Genomic DNA, 19,079 nt, shown 5'->3' on the forward strand with positions numbered 1-19,079 from the left:
GGGAAGGACTTGAGTTTGTTTTGCTCAGCGCTGTATCCCCGGTGCCTTTAATAGCACGTATCCTCAATAAATATTTGTTGACTGAAAAGGAAATAGGAAGAAATAGTTCAAGAAAACTTCTCAAAACTAAAGGAACTAAATTTCCAGGCTGAAGTGGCCCATTGAGTGCCCAGCACAATAAACGAACAGAGTTCCAACGAAGCACAACACCATGAAATTTCAAAACACCAGGGACAAAGAAAAGACACTATAAGATTCCAGGGAGAAAAAAACAGGTTACACTAGGAAGGTTAAGGATTGGAACAGCTTTAGACTTCTCAACAGCAGCAATGGAAGCTAGAAGAGACTAGAGCAAGGCCTTCAACGTTTGAAGAAAAATTATTTCTATTCTAGAATTACACATACCCAGCCAAACTATCAAATGTGAAAGTAAAAGGAAGACATTTTCAGACATTCAAGGTCTCAAAAAATTTTACCTGCACGTATCCTTTTCCAGGACTCTGTGGAGGATAACCTCCACTAAAATGAGATAGTTTAAAAAAAAAAAAAAGAGGAAGCCATGGGATGCAAGAAACACGAGATCTGTCACAGGAAAGAGGCAAAGGAAATCCCCCGGATGATGAAAAAGGGAGATTGTAGGGTGGCAGCCGTGCTCTAGATATAGAGGGCCCCCAGTCTAGACTGGAGCCGATAGATATGTAGGATCTCCGGAAAGATGATACTGTTAGAACAGCCAATAGGTGCTGGGCACAGTGGCTCACACCTACAATCGCAGCTACTCAGGAGGCTGAGACAGGAGGATCACTTGAGGCCAGTTCAAGACCAGCTTGGACAAAACAGCAAGATTTCATCTCTTAAAAAAAGGAATAGCTAATATGTCTGTCTTGAGAAGATATTCAGATAATTCTGGGAGAGTTTGGGGTTGAATTAAATATAAGAGCTTAGAAAACAAAGCAAGCAAAAAAATCAAGATAATTACTAACCCAAAGGAAAGCAAAAAATTATGCAAAAAGGAAAAGTAATCATGGCTTACTACCTGGTTCAGCTGTGAATAATAAGAGTCATAATATAAATATTGATCTCACCAAAATTACTATAAAACCATGTTGAAGATTGCGGGTGGGTGCCGTTATTGTATGCCGGTAAGCTGGTTTGGTGGGGGTGAGGGGGTATGGAAGCCCTGATTTGCAGTGTTTGTTGATTTCTGTGTTATATACTTCCACCACGGCTAATTTCAAGCTGTCAGTGCAATGTCACTGAACGTGAATTTGGAAAGAGATGTGCCAAAACAATTCTTGCTAGATGCTGCAAGCTGGTTCTAGCACACTACTGAAAGGGGGTGAGGTGGGGGTGGGGTGACACAGTTAAATCCTCACCTTCTAGAATGAGAATTCAATAGATATTGTCTGAAACTGAAATATCAAGAAGTAGCAATAAAAGCACGGTATTACAGATTTTGAGATAAATACAAAAAGAATCAGTTAAAGGAGCTAAAGGAGGGAAAGTGGAGGGTAGGGAAGAGGGCTGCTTTTTGTAACCTGCAGAACTATTGGATTGTTTGTCATGTATATATATAACTCTGATTTTTAGAAAAGTTAAATAAGAAATGCAAGTGGAGATGCCCAAGACAGTCCTTGGCAGACAGCCCATGTTCCCTTGTTTCCTCAGTGATATACCCAGATACTGGTGTGCACTTAGCCTTGTGGGGGACGTGGTTCCAACAACTGTTCCGTGTATAGGATGGCGTTGGCCACTTGTGGAATGTGGGCAGCTGTACCAGGGGTATATCTGAGTACACAGGATGGATGCGGTGTGAGCACTACCATTTACTGGGCATTTACTATGCCACGATAGGGGCTTTCACACGCACATTATGTGTGTGTTCGTGTGTGTGGACTTTGCTCAGTGCTGCAGGGTGGAAGGTGTAAGTACTCACGCTGCCCGGCCGGGGATTGGTCTCAGGGCCCCTGTAAGTAGTCCAGCGTGAAGTTTCTTTGTTCAGTTCCTTGTACTTCCCCTTGAAGACACGCTCAATGTCAGTGAGAGAGAAGGCACAAACTGCGGAGCTCCTGGTCCCTCCAACCTGCCTGGAGAGAGCCAGAGGGACATTGTCCGTGGTCTCCTCTGCCACACTAGGCAGCTCCCCCTCAGTGAGAAACCCCCGGAGGTTAGGAGTTCTCCTTGCTGTTGTGATAAGGGCTAGGAGAGCCCCATGGAGTTCCCTGACTCTGGCCCAGGGCCTGGCTTGAGGCCTATCATAGGATCTGAAGTGTGATTATCCCTAATGAGAATTAATTGGGGCTAAGCCCCTGGGGTGGCTCCTGCCTGTCCTGCGTAGGCTGGGCCGTACCCACGGGAGGGGCAGTGGAGCCTGCTCCAGACTGGCTCTACAAGAAGCCCTCCGCCTTTGAGTTCCTTGGATTCCTGGTCCTCAGAGAACTGATCAGAGCCTGACTACCAAACTATTTTTATTCCTTCAGCCCCTGTCTGGGGACAGAGGGGCTGCCTGTCTCTCTCACTCTCTCTCTCTCTTTTTTTTAAGAGACAGGTCTCCCTGTGTTGCCCAGGCTGGCTTTGAACTCTGTGGGTTCAAGTAATTCCCCTGCCTCAGCCTCCCCAGTGGCTGGGACTACAGGCACCATGCCACCATGCTAGCCTCTCTCTCACTCTCTTTGACCTGACTGTTGAACACACCAGGTTCTCAGTTCTGGTTCCCACTTACACCAGATACCTTTGGTACCTGACACCTTGTTAGCAGGTACCTAAACGCTGTGGGGCTAGACCATGGCTGTGGGACCTCGAACAAATCGGTTAACCTTTCTCAGCCTCCATGCAATGGCTTATTTTTATCTTGTGATACTGATGGTGTTTCCCTCTTTGCCCTGGCCGTTAGGAAGTGCAGAGCTAAATTTCCCAGATGAGATGGCCTGGTGTTCTGCTGGCATCCAGGGACTACACAAGATCCATGACAATCATTTGTAATGTGCTGACCCTAACCCTGGCTTTTCGCATCCTCCCTTTATTCCCATTTCCTTATCCATTTTGTTGATTTTAATGCCTGCCTTTTGTAAACTGCTTCCCACCCTTTTTGGAACCAGGCAGAATATAAACTAGTCAGAACCTCCCTGAGCTTTATTTTTCCCGGCTACATGAAGGGCACGGATCGAATTCCTGGGAAGTGGTGTAGAGCAGGAGCTCGCTCACGTCAGTTCCTGCCCCCCCTTCACGAGCCAGGGCCACACCGGACTCAGACCCCACGGCCAGCCCCGTCGTTCCTGCGCTGTTGCTCACCACTGGGAGGTGAAGACTGCGTAGACGTGGGCAGCTGTGTTAGAATCGGCGGGCAGCAGGACCGCGTGGCGGATGACATTGAAGGGCAGCTGTCCCGGCCGGGTGCAGAGCAGCTGGGCCTTCAGGAAGGTGGTCCACTTCTTCTGCAGCAGCTTCTCGCCGCCCACGTCGTTCTGCGGGCACTGGCGGGGTCAGCCTCTCGCCCCGCATGTCCCCGCCCCCGCCCACTGGGCCCCCAACCACTCGGCCCCGCCCCTGCCATCCCCTACGGCCAGCCCCGCCCCCCTCGCGGGCTGCAGACCTTGCATACTCGAGCCACCCGCGACGTGTGGAGCTTCTCGAAGAAGTCGAATTCGCTGGCGGTCTCCTCGAAGAAGAAGTAGACGACCTGCGTCGAAGGGATGGCTGCCACGAAGGCGGCGTCCGCTGCGGGGGCGGGGCAGAGGGACTGAGCACCGGGATGCCGTGGGTCCCCTCGGTGAAAACCCTTGGGTTGGCTCTGGAGGCCAGGGGACAGGCTGCCTCCGATCCCATAGCTTATCGGAGGCTGGTGATGGGGGTGGGGGGGACTGGTATTTCTTCAGTGGATTTATCTAAGATGAAAGCTCCATGAGGACCAGAAGCTTCGTCTTCTTCCCTGCTATACCCCCAGCGCCTAACAGTAATGCCCATAGCATGCCCTCAAATGAGAGTTGAGTGAATTAACAGCAATTCACAGTGCCAAGTCTCCGGGGCTCAGGAAATGGGGCCAGACCTGTGCTGGCTGGGGGTCAGGTCCTTACGATGCAGCCAGCGGAGGAAGGTGTCGGTCTTGAGGACCGGCTGGGATCCCAGCGTGCGCATCAGGATGGGCTCACTGCCCAGGAAGTTGTTCATGGTGCCAGAATAGAGCATCCCATCTAGGGTGGGGGAGAGGGGAGGAGAGGACAGCTTATCAGGTGGAGGCCTCCCCTGCCCCACTCAGACCTGCCTGTGCGGCCAGCATCAATACCAGTCTCTAAGCCCTGCATTAGTTCTGCGCCTTCCTGAGGAGGCCCAAAGCCCAGCTCCCCCCGACTACCACCACTGAGCCCCCTTCTCAGGTCCCGCTCTCAACAGGAAATGGCCAGCCCATGTGGCACTTTCCAGCCTTTCTCTGGCTACTCCCTCACACGACCAGCTGAAACACTTGCCAAATGGACTCACTCATCAATGTCAGAAGGTGACTGTGTTTTCTGTTTCTACACCTTGGACCCCGTCCTTCCTTCCTGGAACACCTTTCCTGCCCATCTATCTACCTGTCTTTAAAGGTCCTGCTCAAAAGCCGAAGGCCACCTCCTCCAGGAAGCCAGGCTGGGAAGTCTGTAATGGTTGCTGTGAAGCAGTGCCCGGGGCCATGATTTCTTCTTTGTGACTCCTATGGTAGCCAGCACGATGCCTGGTACACCAGAGGACGTGTTCGCACAGTGCATATTTCTTAAACAAATAACTGAATCTCAGGCCTCTTCTCTACCTGACACTTTCCAGGACCCTCATGCCTCTGTGACTCTCCACATCTGCCTCTCTGCACCTCCTTTGTGGCAGTTTCAGCAGGAGCTGGTGGCCTAACTCTCCATTGATCTTGTGCTCTGAGACTCCTGGCTTCCCTCTCTCTCTGTCCTCCACCTTTTAGGAAACTCTGTAACAGTCCGTATTTCAGAGTGAAAGCAGATATTGGGATGGACCAGGAAACCTGATACTCACCCACCAAGACAGCTGTGTGCTTGTGGGCAGGGTCAAAGGGGCTTTGGCCTTTCCCCTCCATGACCTTGTCCTCTGAGATGGGCAACAGGTAGGAATCTTGGAGTTCCTAGAGGGGGGGAGAGGCTGGGGGGCCAGAACGCCAGGGTCTCACATCTGGGAAATGGAGGGGCATGAGGGAGGAAGGGAGAGGGGCATAGAGGGAAATTGGTCCGGGGCCAGGAAGCTCATGAGGGTCCTGAGTCTGGAAGACCAGAGTTTTCCAGAGCTACAGAGGAAATTCTGGGGGTAGACGTGAGAAGGGACGCTTGGGAGCTTGAGAGCCAGGCACCAGGTAACTCACAATGAAGGTACAAGCAGGGCTGAAGGCGAAGGTGCCGCAGGCGTAGAGGTGGGTGGCATTGAAAAGGACCAGGACACGAATGAAGTTGAAACACTGTGTCTGGGGGAGACAGAGAATTCAGGCCTCCAGACCACTTGCCTCAAACTCCTGGGCCCCCAGGGGCTGCCCCCTCACTTCCTAGTGGGGAGAAGGGCTGGGCAATGCTGGGGCAGTCCCCGTACATCTTTATAGAACATAATCCAAGAGATAATCATGACACGTGCCCTCCACTGCCTGCCCAACCTGAGGTCACCCAGTGATGGTCTACGGAAGCCAGGGCTCTCCACCCAGAACCCCCAGGCCTCCACCTCCACTTACCTCATTGCTCTTCTTCTTGAAGGCGCATTCACTCTTTTTTCTGTCACTGGCTGGCCAGGTTGTCTGAAAGTGGGAAATTGGGGAGGGGAGGGAGATGAAAAGAAATGAGGTCTTCAGGCCGGGCACAGTGGCTCAGGCCTGTAATCCTAGCACTCTGGGAGGCCAAAGAGGGAGGATTGTTTGAGCTCAGGAGTTCGAGACCAGCCTGAGCAAGAGCGAGACCCCATCTCTACTAAAAATGGAAAGAAATTAGCCGGACAACTAAAAATATATAGAAAAAATTAGCCGGGCATGGTGGCGCATGCCTGTAGTCCCAGCTACTCGGGAGGTGAGGCAGGAGGATTGCTTGAGCCCAGGAGTTTGAGGTTGCTGTGAGCTAGGCTGATGCCATGGTGCTCTAGCCCAGGGAACAGAGTAAGGGTCTGTCTCGAAAAACAAAAAAGTTAAAAAAAAAAAGAAAGAAAGAAAGAAATGAAGTCTTCAGGTCTGTGACCTGCAATCCCCTCCTCAGCTCTGTCATGAAATGACCAGCAGCCATGGGGGTTGGTGACATGGCGATGGGTGGTAATAACACCAATTTGTGACTACAGCTCTCACATTGATGATACTGATATTGCTCAGACACAGCTCCATGGTAGAACATGGCCTAAGGAATCAGACAGACCTGGGTTTGAATATAGGCTCAGCCACTCACTGACTGATTGTGATCAATTTCATAGGCTGCTGGTGGGGACAATTAGGTGGCATATGTAAAGCACCTAAAGCAATGCATGGCATACATAGGAGCAGTTGTCCAACCACACATTTCCTGAGGACATTGTTAAAAATGTTGGTCCCTGGGTCACGCCTTGGAGAATGTGCATTTTTAACCAGCACCCTATATGTGCAGCTGGCCAACAGACTATTCACTGAGAAACACAAACCACAGGGATGATCACTATGCTAGCTCCCTCTCTCCCTTTCTTCCTTCCTGCTCCCTCTCTCCCTCACATTGTTCACATTAGTAGGGTGACTATAACACAGAAGCCGCAGTGATTTCTACCTAGTGGGTGAATATCAAATTAGTGACATAATTTGAGTCAAGGTTGATCTCTTATGTCAATGATTTCCATGTCAGCCATTTTAGCAATTAATATTATTCAACCAGTATTTATGATTCCAATGAAGAGTGAGGCCACTATAATATTTTGTGTCTGTTATATTGTCAAGATATATATAACAAGAATTGCTGATTGTCGCTGATTATAGATAATAGCAATTGGCCTGTTATTCATGCTTAGGCGGCCCAGGGTCAGGGTGGCTCCTGGCCGCCTTCTCACTCCCAGCCCACACCCTTTGTCCCTGGTTTCCTCACCATGTTCTTCAGCCTTGGGACCCCTGGATCCTGGATGTTCAAGGCCAGAATGGCCTCTCGAGCCCCCACATAGAGAGTATTTCCATCACCACTCAGGAGCAGAGTGTCGAAATCCTGGAGGCCCTTCTGGTGGAAGAAGCTAAGCGCCCTGCCTCCATCCCCTGTGGGAGGTGTGAGAGAGAGTGGTGAGGAGTTGGTGGATGGGCAGCTGATTCCTGGGATAAAAGTGGGGGAAGGGAAGGGTTGGCAGAGTGTGCTCCCCAGGCCCTGGCAGCTGGACCCTCCCCTTCTCCACCAGCAATTTTCCCGTTCACCCCACTCAGCTGGCGGCTGCGGGAGCTTTGTGTGTTGAGCCCAGAGTAGACAGGAGAGGCAGCCAGAGACAGGGTAAGGACAGCCTGGGGCTGGGGGAGAGTAGCCTGCACCCATGACAAAAGGGATAGGAAATAAAGTGAGAGACAATGGATGCTGTTCCAGGCCCAGGGGTGCTGCAGTGGGGAGGACACCTTGGTCCCCACTGGGAGGGGGAACAGCAGGCAGACCAATCGACAGGAAGGTACTGGCAGCCACAAGCAGGAAAGCTAGACACAGACAAGACTGTGTGTCAGAGGGTCCCCCTTGCCACCCCACCACCACCCCCGCTTCCTTCCCCTCCTGTTACAGGAAATTTCCACCACCAGAATCACCAGAAACAGAAAGGAAGCATTTTTCTTCAAAGGTCTACGTAGACATGCTATGTGGCCGGGGGAGATGAGCCTGTTGTCGGAGGCTCGCCTAGGTCCTCTCCATTACCGTGGTGCAGTGGTGTGCAGGTGTGTTTGTGCGTGTGTGTGTGTGTGTGTGTGTGTGTGTGTGTGTGTGTGCGTACCTGTCCCATGGCACATGAACAAGGGGGAAGGAAAGAAGCTCCTCAAATCCTCTCTCATTAGCATCTGTGCACTTTGCATCAGTTAGTGGACTGACTGGCTAATTGTTATCTTTGCAGGCTCCGGGAGTCTTAAATAGGACCAAGAGGAGGAGCTGGGGAGTAAAGATGAAGTGTGGCAAAGTGCTGGAAGGGCTGGCCTGGGGGCGGGGGTGTCTCCTGGAGGCCAGGCCTCTCCCAGAGATGTATAAACCCCTCAGTTACTGACTTGATCACCCTGTAGTGTGACTGACTGCTCATCGGCTTCTGCCTGAGACTGAACACTTTGAGGGCAGGGGCTGAGTCTGGTCCATGTTTGTATTCCCAGCATCCAACACAGAGGAGGCATCTCCATCAATGGGCAACATACATTTCCTTTACCGGGTTGCCCCAGAAAGATGCTAAAGACACAGCCATGCCCGCAAGACCCTGCCCCTACAACTCCTAAAGGGTCTGTATCCTTCCCCGAATCTTCTCCCTGGAGGGGAGAGGGCCAGCAGCCCCCACAGCCTCAATAAGAACCCAGCCAAGCGGTGCTTGTGTGGGGGTTCCAGGGCCCACACCCCAGCCAAGCCATGCCACAGTAGTGGATTGTTACGGTTTAGCATGATCTGTGTGGTTGGCATGGGCCTGGCGTGCCCTCGGCCTCTAGGTCCACAAATGGTCTTCTAGATGGGCCTTGACTTTGGGGCACTTGGGAGTACGACAGCAATTGGGGTTTGAGGTGCTCAGCTTGATGACAGTGACATTTAAGAAGGGAAAGAGAAATCACTAACTTTGGAGAACTGGAAGGAGCGGTGCCCCGGAAAAGCCCCCTCTCTTCCCTTTTCTCAATCTGTGTCTTAAGTGGGTTTCCTCTCAGTTTGAATTTCTATTTCTGGCAGTCTCCTCTTTCTCTGAGGCCCTCTGTTTCTCCCTGGCATCTCTCTGTGTGTGTCTGTTTCTCCATGTCCATTCCCCACCGCCACCCCCATTCCCTCTCCTTCCTCCACCTCCCTCCAGCTCTATGCTGCTATCCCCACACTTCCTGGCCATCAGACACTTACCTGCACAGTATCTGACCCTGGGCACGGGCTCCTGCCCACCTCCCTCCGCGGTCGTTGTTGGCAGCAGCAGCTGGAGAAGTTGGAAGAGGAAAAGGCCCAGGAGGCTCCAGGGGTCCAGGCCCAGGGCTGGGAGGGCCATGCTCAGCCAACTGCTGTCACCAGACGGCTCTGGGGAAACAGGCACCCGGGTACTTTCTGGGTGAGTAGTCCTTACCACATGCCCCTGGGGACCAATCAGTGAGCCCTGGGCAGCAGAAGTGTGGGGGCAGAGGGGGGAGCACGAGGGGCGGTGGTTCCCTATCTGGAAGGGCCCTCGCAGTGTCTCGCTTCCATCACCCTCACAGTCCTCAGCCCGATGCCTCACCTCTGGGCAGAAGCCCGGGTATTCCCTACCCTGCCTCTTCTGCTCTCTGCTCTGCCTGTTTTCGCCTTACTCCCAGGGAAGTCCTTCGTGCCTTCCCTCCTTTGCCTTCCTATTCCCATAGCTCACAGCCAAAACTGTTGCCTGGCCCTGGGCAGGAGACCTTCTGGGGAGTGGGTTCCTATACTCAAAGCATAAATTCCTCAGATCTTCTCTCCTGCCACTGTCAGATCTCTTGACACCTTGTGCCTCATACTCACCCCTGATCCAGGCCGGCAGACCAGTCCGAGTCAGCCTCCTCTAACGTCTCCCCTAGCCCCAACTCGGCTCAGGGTCTTTGACGCTCAGGCCTACCTGGCCCTCTTCTTTCATCCCGCCTGGTTGACTGTCAGCATTTCCCCGGGAGTGGCCTGGGCAGCGGTGGCTGGCTGGCTCCCAGCCGCTGCAGCTCCCCCTGTCTCCTTGTCTTTGCTCCTGCTGTCTGCTTCCTTGGGCCTCTGCGTAATTTTCCCCCAAGTCCACCAACCCCAAGCCACCCACCTCACCTCACATACCCTTGAACCAGCCACAGTGGGAAATCCGGGTGTTCAGACTCTGGGGCAGGGGCGCCATCCAAGGGAAAGAAGGAGGGGGGTTCCCAGCCCCCAGAGGCAGGGGGCAGAAGGCTCAGCCGGGCTGGAACGGGCTGGAACGGGAGCGCGGCCCTCCAGGTGCCCATCGTGCCAAAGCCAGCACTGGGAGCTCTGGGCTAGGGAAACCAGAATTTCCACCTCTCGAGTTGTGACAGATCCTGGCTCCGGCGGAAGTTGGTGAATTGGGAGGGAATAAAAAGAGGCTCACCCGCCTCTCAGGAGACACACCTCTCTTTCTGCCTCCTTTTGCCTCGGTCCCTCCAGAAGGTTTAAAAGGCCCTTCCAGGTCATTTCAGCGAGTCCCTTGCCTCTCCATGTCACATCCAGTCTAACTAGCCTGGTAGTGGTTTCTCCTCTTGCTCAAGATTCCCCAGATATGGGACATGACGACGTCTTTCCTATTCCTCTTTTCGCCTACCCACAAGATGGGGGTCTTTCCACTTTTACCTGCTGGGAAGTCCCTGCGGTGCTCTAGCCTTCAAACCCCCTCTCAGCTGGGCCATAATCTTTAAAATAATAAACAATTGTATTAGCCTCTTATCCTTGATTTTGCTAAGGAGGTGTCTCCTGTAGTCTAATCTCCATCACTCTTAGGATGGCATTGGGCCAGTAGGAAGTCCCCAAAACTTCTCGTCTGAGCTCATGCTTAATGGAACACACTTCTGAGGCACCCAACCTCCAGTGGTGGCTAATCACCCCTCCCCAAAGGCTCTGGGGGAACCTCATAATGCAGGGTTAACGAGGCATCTGGCGCCAAGAACTCCATGACCTATAAAGTGGGTAGGTTCCTGCCCACTCAGCCAGTTCAGCTGACTGCAGGTTAAAGAGCACAGACAACCCAGGGCTAATCCAACTCTCATAAATAATCCACCTCCATCTTAAACACGCATTCCTCACCTCCAGGAAGTCCTTCCTGTAGTATAGCTTCCATCCCTCCTGCTACAGCACCAGGCAACACAGGTGATGTTACAGCCCAGGCTACTCCTTAGACTTCCTTGTCTGAGCCCACTCAGCCTTCTTTCATCTCTCTCAATTTCCCCAGGGGCTGGTCTCAGACAGGCCCCTCCTGACAACTGTTTCTGTCAAGACTTGCATAAGACTTCCTCAGACTCTCCTGACGACTGGTTGCCAGGTCTCTTTCAGGTTCTTAGAATCAAGGGAAACTCCCATTTACCCAGACCCTATCTTCTGTGTCTCCCCAAGCCCCAGCTCAGGTTTGGGAAGCCACTCTACCCCTGGGCCTCTCTGCTTAAACAGATTGGTTTATCTGGGTCACCGGGAGGAGTTCGGATGGGGGGGAAGAGGGGGAAGTTCCAGCCCCACCCTCCCAGCCCAACAACCTATTCCCGCCTCCCTGGCAGTGGCAGACTCAATGCCCTGCCCTCAGTTCTTTCTCCAGAGGCCCAGAATCCTGCCAGTCCCGACATCCTCTTCCCCAGCCCCTCCATCCAATATGAATGGTTTACACTATCAGGTTTTGGTCCTCCCAGCAATTTTAGCAGATAGGTACCACCATAATCCCATTTACAGATAAGGAAGGGAGGTTACACAGCTAGAAGGCAAGCTAAATTCAGATCTACCTCATTCCAAAGCAAATCTCTCAGCTCCACAGACTCTGCAGAGTCCTGCTCCCTCAGTCCTGCCTCCTGCCCGGTCTAGGAAAGTCAGTTCTGAGCGGCTTGGATGGAAAGGCGAGTGTGAGGGGTGGGAGGGTAGCCAGCTGTCTCCTCTGGGCTGAGAAACAATATCTCTGGGGCGATTCCTGACTCAGAGGAAACAGCAACCTCACTGAAGAAAGGCCATCAGGTACCACCCCTGCCTCTGCAGGGCCTCCTGGCCAAGAAGAGCCCGATGGGGAGGAAGGGCACCCTGCCCCTCCGCAGTGCCCCAGAGCTCCAGAGTCAAGACCACAGCCTCGCTGCCATCTCAGCAGAACCCGCAGCCAGGGCTGGCTTCGCAGGTGCGTGACCTGTGCTGTCACACAGCGGCCTGTGCTCAGGAGGGCCCACGCTTGCTGTAACGCTCTGCTGTTACCCTCTTGAAAGTCTTAATAATTTTTAAACAAGGGACCCCACATTTTCATCTTGCACTGGGCCCCACAAGTTATGTAGCAGATCTTGCCGACAGCATCAAGGAAGCCCTGAGCTGACAGGGTCCCGCCCCCTCCCCCACTGCACAAATGAGGAAACCAAGGCCAAGGAGGGGAAGTACCTTGGCTGGGGTTGGAGTCAGGCAGCAGGTCTGGTGGGGTGGTGGAGGGAAGGGGTCAGATGTTCAGGGACCAGGTCATAGGGGTTGTGCCACCTTCATCGCACCTATCTGGGGGCTCCCCCAGCCCATTTCTCCACAAGTCCTGGAGCTCAGCCTGGGGGACACCCATGACAATAAGACTTGAGTTCAACCTCTCCCTGTCAAAGTCCAGCTCTTCCCAAGCGAGACTCCTCCCCCACAGCCCGTAGACCACATCGAACGGTAGCCCCTTCCTGCCAGGCTTTATGCCCCAGAGCAGAGGTCTGGATGTGGGGGTGGAGGTGGAGGTTGCTTTTCATCCTTACTCCCCGGCGCCCCACCGCCCCAGGGGCTCAGTCTCCTCGGAGCCCTGCGGAGCTTGGGTGCCTTGCTGAAGGAGGGGCTCCTGGAACCAGGAGAGAAGCCACTCCTGGCTTTACCACCAGTGACCTGGCAAATCCAGTGTCCCCTACCTCCTTCTCCCATCCAGCCTCAGGGGCGGCCGCCAGAGGAGCAGAGTCCCGGGGAGCATGTGCCTCCCGGCTCCCCTTCCTTAGCCCTGTCTGTCCTCCCCTCATCTGCTCTCTCCGTATGATCACAAGCAAGTCAAGGCAACTTACATGTATTGAGCGCCTACCGTGTGTAGGCGCTAGGGACGTCCCAAAGCCTCCACACCCCCAGAGCCCCCACCCCTTCCCACTCCCACTGTCTCCCAGCCTCCTTGTCACCCGCCCAGCCCAATCCCTCCTAATCCCTTACCCAGTGCCTCCTAGGTCCCCTCCGCCAGTCTGACTAGCACTGGAAGGCTGTGCTGAGTGCCGTACACAATGGCCCGACCCCTCTGTCTGCCCCCTCCTCAGGGCAGAGCCAGCGCCAGACAATGCCCGCCCCCTCCTTTCAGAACCGTCTGTCAGCTCTCCCGCTCCCTTACCTGGAGCCTGGGGATGCCGCCACGTTGCCCTCCCGCTGGAACGCCAGGCCTGCTGGTCTCCCAATGCCTCAGTCCCTGCCACACCCCCACCCCCATTCCCAACCCCATCCCGCCTCACTGGTCCTCAGTCACCATGGCAACCGCATCTCTAAGTGGGAGGGACTAGAATCTCCCCATATTCTTCCTCCTCCTACCGGTGTCCCACTGCGCCCCACCTTTTATGGCTCCTGGATCCACATGTGTGGAGAGGAAGGGCTCCAGATGTGGGGGGAGGTGAGGAGGGGGTACACTGGCCCCCACATCCCTGCTCAGCTCCCTTGCCCACCTTCAGGCAGGCACCACCGTGTAGATATCCCCAGCTGGGTTCAGGAGGTCAGCTGAGGCCAATTCCCGGTGCGGCCAGTTTCTCCGCGTTTCCCGCTTCCCTGCGAACGCGAACTGTGTGTGCGTAGGGGAGACACACCTGGATGCTGGCCTGACACTATGCAAATTGAGTTAGCCAATGAGAATGAAAATGAACACATAAATAACTATGCAAATAAACCAAGGGACAAAGTCTCCGTCAGGAAGCCCAAGAAGCCCTCCTCTATTAATATTATCCTGACTTCCCAGGGAAGGCGTCCACTGCCAGGCTCAGCTTCTGCCTTTTCTCCCTAGGCCACCCCGCAACGAAGGTGGTGCCTCCAGAAACCTTCTTTGGCTAACACCCCCTGAGACTTCTTAGGAGGGAAAGTTTTGTGCTGCAGGAGGAGGGGTGAAGGGTAGACTTCAGAAAGGACTTTCCAAAGATCTAGACTAGATCGGGATAGAAAAAGAGACAAGACTGAGCTGGATTCTTTTCCCTCTGGGAAGGAGCAGAGGCAGGCAGGGGTTTGGGTGAAGACTTTGGGAGCTGGGCCTTGTGTCCTCTTCCAGCCCTGATATGAAGCAACCCTATTACTGGAGCTCAACTTCTGCATTGGTAAACTGAGTTGTTGAAAAAGCCCCTTCCAGGCAGCCTTCTCAGCTTGCAGGGGGACTGAAAAAAGCGCCCTGAGGCTGGGAGAAAGAGCCCTGGGTCCCAGGCCTGGTTGCCTGTAACTTACTCTGTGACCCTGGGCAGGGCACTTGCCCTCTGTAACTCACCTAGGTGATATAATGGCTTTGCAGCCTACCTGGGAGTAGCTTGGCTCCTCTCCAGACATAATAGCACTTTTTAGAAGAAGGAAATGAGTGTGCTGGTGCCGGCCGGGTGCAGAGGGTTTCGCAGGCCAAGTCTGGTTCCCTTTTAGGTTGGAGTAGTGGTTGAGCATTTCCTTTTAGGGTGGGCCGGGGGGCGGGGGGGGCACGACATGTGCTGAAAGCAGAAGTGGACCCTGAACAGAGCTGCTGTCACATCCCCCCACGGCCTCCTGGCACTCCATCCTTGCTGCCCCTCAGCACCTGGGCCGTGGGGACTCAGAGAATGCCCGTTTGTCCAGGCTTCTCTCCCCCACAGGACCGGGACACATGGTAGCAGGGGAAGAGATTATTTGGGATTAAGATGGCAGGGACTAGAGGAAACTGAACTTGTACCGTAACAGGAAGGAAGAAGATTGAACTGTAGAAAGACTTCACACCCCCATTGGATGTACTTGGGTCCCAGCTCCCATTTTCTTCCCTTTCAGGGGAATTGGGCCCAGTCTCTGTGGCAGAATTGGAAGAGGTCACGTTTCTGAAATAACCCAGGGAATCGGGGAGCCTACAGATCTCCTGTGGCTGCACTTCATTCCAGGTTACCCAGCTGGACTTCGGGGGCCTCTCCTGGCCTTGGCATATGAAAGTCAAACTTCCAGAAAGGAGCTAAGGTGTCCTGATGAGAGAGCAGGGACTTAGTCCCTGGTGGTGGCCACAGCCACAGCTAGAAACTTGCCGGAGTGAGCTGGACACCCCGATCTCCTGTTCCCAGTTCTCTGGGGTGGAGAGGGGAGAGAGCCTCTCCACAGGCCAATCTCCATTTCTCCTGCTGCAGTATTCACAACTGGATTTCCTCTGGTTTGCTTAGCCTCAATTTCCCCACCTGTGGGAAGACAGGGGGTCAGGGCCCTGTGTCTTTGATTGCAGGAGGGGCAGGGAGTAGCTAATAGAGGTTAGCAAAAGAGGGTCCCGGGGAAAACGAGACGGGGCAGTGGAAGGTGAGGAGACCCAGACATCCTGCTCCTTAGGATTTGCCCCTCGAGGTCCCCTGAGCTGCCCTTCCCCCAGCCTGAGGCTGGAGGACCACGTCCTACACTGTCCATTAAAGTTGGCACACAGACACTTTATGTCCTTAGTCCCAGGACTCTGGCACCCTGCCCCTCCATCCCACCCCAGACACCACGGTCCCCCTTCCCCTCCACTTTCAAGCCTTACCCCCAGCCCAGCAGTGGAGACCCTAACCCAGGCGTCCAAGACTTCCAGCAGAGTCTGCACCGGACAGGGGGCGGAGCTGGGGCAGGCATGGCAGGGAGGGGGATGGGGGTGCTGCCAGCCCCCTCCAGTGCCCCAGTTCCCAGGCAGTTCTTAAAGGGACCAAGAAGAATTAGCCAGGGGCAGCTTAAGGGGTGAGTGTAGAGGAAAGTAGGTGGTGGGGAGAGGAATGGATTTGCCAAGAGCAGGAGAGCCAGAATGGGGGCCTGACCCCTCCCCTACTCCCCCGGAAGCCCCCAGGCTCCTCTGCCTAGCCTTTCCCTCATCCCATGAGACCCCCATGTGGCCACCCAGCTTCTGACTATCACCTCCTCAGATCCTGCCTCTATTCCCCCTGGGCCCCTGCCCACTTCCTCCCCCTCCCCCATATTCGTGCCACCTCAGTCTCCGGTGAGAGCTGCCAGCTGGCACTGCCTGGTACTAGGCACAGAGAATCAGCCCAAGAAGTGTCAGGGCCTGAGGCCTGGCCCTGGAGGGGGAGGGGAGGCCAGCACCTCAGAGTCAATAGGGGGGCAGCAGGCACCCTCCCTTCCAGTTGCCTCCCAAGGCTTATTTCCTCTGCCCCTCCGGGGTAGGACAAGGGGGCTCTGGGGAGGCTGAGAGACAGAGGATCTTGGCTCATCTCTTCCCTCTCCTTATTCCTGATGGGCTGTCAGGGTTCTGACATGGAAAAGCAGAATGACAGTTATGAGCCATGGAGGGGCTGGGGCGGCTGAGAGAAACACACAGTGAAGGAGAGGGACAAAGAAATGGGAATGGAAAGATGGCAGACAGACAACAGAAAACCTCAATTTTCTTTCTTGCTTTTCTTGGGGGGACAGAGTCTCACTCCGTTGCCCTGGGTTGAGGTGCAGTGGCATCATCATAGCTCACAGCAACCTCAAACTCCCGGGCTCAGGCGATCCTCCTGCCTCAGCCTCCCGAGTAGCTGGGACTACAGACACATGCCACCACATCCAGCTATTTTTTTTCTATATTTGGTAGAGATGTGGTCTTGCTCTTGCTCAGGCTGGTCTTGAACTCCTGACCTCAAGAGATCCTCCCGCCTCGGCCTCCCAGAGTGCTAGGATTACAGGTGTTAGCCATTGCGTCCAGCCAACTTCAATTTTCACATCGTTCCTCTGCTCCAAATCCTCCCTGGCTTCCCAGTACCAGGGAATTGATTTGAAACTCCCTGGCTGGTATTGCAGGCCCCTCCCATCCCGCCAGTGTGGGAAGGCTCTACCCCAGTCAACCTGGGCCCCACCTTCCTCCAGGTTTCTGTTCGTACTATATCTCCCACCCGGAATGATATATTTCTTCTCATTTCCACCTGATAGAGTGCTTCCTGCCCCTTCATGCCCATCCCCAAAGAACCCCTTCCTCCATAAAGCCTTCCTGAATCCTCCCACAGTATCCTGGGTGGCCACAGTGTTTTCTGAGAATCTGGAGTCTTGGGTGACCGGGCAAACCTCTCGCTGGGTCTCAGATGCCTACTTAAAACGGGAGTGGTAATGACCTGCCCACTAGTGGTGAAAGTGTAAATTAGTTCTGTCCTTTTCTTTGCAATTTGGCAATAGGTCTCAGCTTCTGAAAAAGTGCTCACATAGCCAGGCGCCGTGGCACGTGCCTGTAAGTCTCCGCCACTCAGGAGGTTGCCAGGAGTTCAAGGCTGTAGTGAGCTGTGATTGAGCCTGTGAATAGCCACTGCATTCCAGCCTGAGCAACATAGCCAGGCCCCCTCTCAAAAATAAAAGAGAAAATGCTCACATTGAGAGATTCCATTTCTGGGTCATACTACATAGTCAGCCACTGCACTAGGTCCTGGGGACTCAGCATGAATAAAACAGACAAAAATACCTGCCCTCACTTGTACGTATTTTGGTGGCAGACACAAATACACAAGTGAAATACGTCCAATGGTGTTAAATACCTTGGAGAAAAATAAAGCAGGGAGGCTGGCTCAGAAACAGTAAGACTTGGTGGGGAGGATGCTGCTGTTACAAATTTGGCCAGGAAAGGCTTCACTGGATGGTGACATCTGAATAGAGACCTAGAGAAAAAGTGGAAACAAGGCATGTTGATATTTGATGAGAAAAATCATCCAGGCAAAGGGAACTGCTAGTGCAAATGTCCTGAGGCAGGTGTGTGCTTGGTGTGTTCTAGGAATACCTAGGCAGTCACGGTGCCTTAAGTGGAGTGAGAATGAGGGAGAATGGTGACATATGATGTGAGAGGGGTTATCATGTCTGACATTGCATGCCATTGTGAGGACTTTGGCTTTAACACTGAGTGCTTTGGGAAGACTGAGGGTTTTGAGCAGAGGAGTGACCAAACTGTTAAAGGATCACTCTCCTGCTGTGTGGAGAATAAACTATATGGAGCAAGGGCAAGAGACCAGTAATGAAACTAATGCCATGATTCAGACAAGAGATGATGGTGGTGGTGGCAGCAGTGGTGGTGAGAATGGACTGGATTCCAGACATATTTTAAAAATGGAGGCTGGGTGCGGTGGCTCATGTCTGTAATCCTAGCACTCTGGGAGGCCGAGGCGGGCGGATCGTTTGAGCTCAGGAGTTCGAGACCAGCCTGAGCAAGAGCGAGACCCCGTCTCTACTAAAAATAGAAAGAAATTAGCTGGACAATTAAAATATATATATGGAAAAAATTAGCCGGGCATGGTGGAACATACCTGTAGTCCCAGCTACTCGGGAGGCTGAGGCAGGAGGATCACATGAGCCCAGGAGTTTGAGGTTACCGTGAGCTAGGCTGATGCCAAGGCACTCTAGTCTGGGCAACAGAGCGAGACTCTGTCTCAAAAAAAAAAAAAAAAAATTAAAGATGGAGACACGTGTGACCATCCTAGAGAAGATGAACTTGGAGCCCTGTAACTGCCCTCTCTGTAGAAAAGCTGCCTGGAAGAGTGTGCACAATGTAAGATGGGGTTTCTATATTGCCCTGGCTGGAGCTGCAGTGGCTATTCAGAGGTGCGATCGCAGTGCACTGCAACCTTGAACTCCTGAGCTCAAGTGATCCTCCCGCCTCAGCCTCCTCTGAGCTGGGACTATAGGCATCTGGCTAACCACCTATTTATAACATTGTTTCTTTGGGAAATACATTGCAAGTTCCAAATGATTAATTTAAAATTTGTGACCTGCTTTAAAAAAAAAAAAGATGAAGCTTTTTCTAATGGATCGCATATGAGGTATGAGAGGACAAGAGGAATTAAGGATGACTCCAGGATTTCTGGCCTGAGCAAATGAAAAGAAGGATGGTGTTGTCATGAGTTGAGATGGGAAAGATTATAAACAGAGCAGATTGGGGGGTGGGTAGAAATCAGGATATCAGTCTTGGACATTTTCACTTTGAGAGGCCATTAGACTTTCAAGTAGGGATTCAGGTCTGGAGTTCAGGTCAAAGGAATGGGCTAGGGTATAAACTTCAGAGTCACCAATGTATGTAGAGCATTTAAAGCAACGAGCTTGGGCCGGGTGCGGTGGCCCACA

At 53.3% G+C, this 19,079-nt stretch overlaps 1 protein-coding gene across 1 annotated transcript in view; it reads right to left on the reverse strand.

Annotated features, from left to right (window-relative positions):
- The window catches only part of SEMA4A (sema domain, immunoglobulin domain (Ig), transmembrane domain (TM) and short cytoplasmic domain, (semaphorin) 4A), a 17,382-nt gene extending 8,139 nt beyond the window's left edge, over window positions 1-9,243 (reverse strand). Inside the window, exons 1-9 of the mRNA XM_012658632.1 lie at window positions 9,015-9,243; window positions 7,065-7,225; window positions 5,711-5,773; window positions 5,354-5,452; window positions 5,014-5,119; window positions 4,074-4,190; window positions 3,593-3,717; window positions 3,292-3,464; window positions 1,937-2,087 (exon numbers count right to left, since the gene is read on the reverse strand). Coding sequence (XP_012514086.1) covers window positions 1,937-2,087; window positions 3,292-3,464; window positions 3,593-3,717; window positions 4,074-4,190; window positions 5,014-5,119; window positions 5,354-5,452; window positions 5,711-5,773; window positions 7,065-7,225; window positions 9,015-9,153 — 1,134 coding nt within the window. The 5' untranslated portion in view covers window positions 9,154-9,243. The remainder of the gene's footprint in view (window positions 1-1,936; window positions 2,088-3,291; window positions 3,465-3,592; window positions 3,718-4,073; window positions 4,191-5,013; window positions 5,120-5,353; window positions 5,453-5,710; window positions 5,774-7,064; window positions 7,226-9,014) is intronic.
- Window positions 9,244-19,079: the final 9,836 nt, after the last annotated feature.

Source organism: Propithecus coquereli, unplaced genomic scaffold, assembly GCF_000956105.1.
Source record: "Propithecus coquereli isolate 6110/MARCELLA unplaced genomic scaffold, Pcoq_1.0 Scaffold59, whole genome shotgun sequence".
Taxonomy (NCBI): Eukaryota; Metazoa; Chordata; class Mammalia; order Primates; family Indriidae; genus Propithecus; species Propithecus coquereli.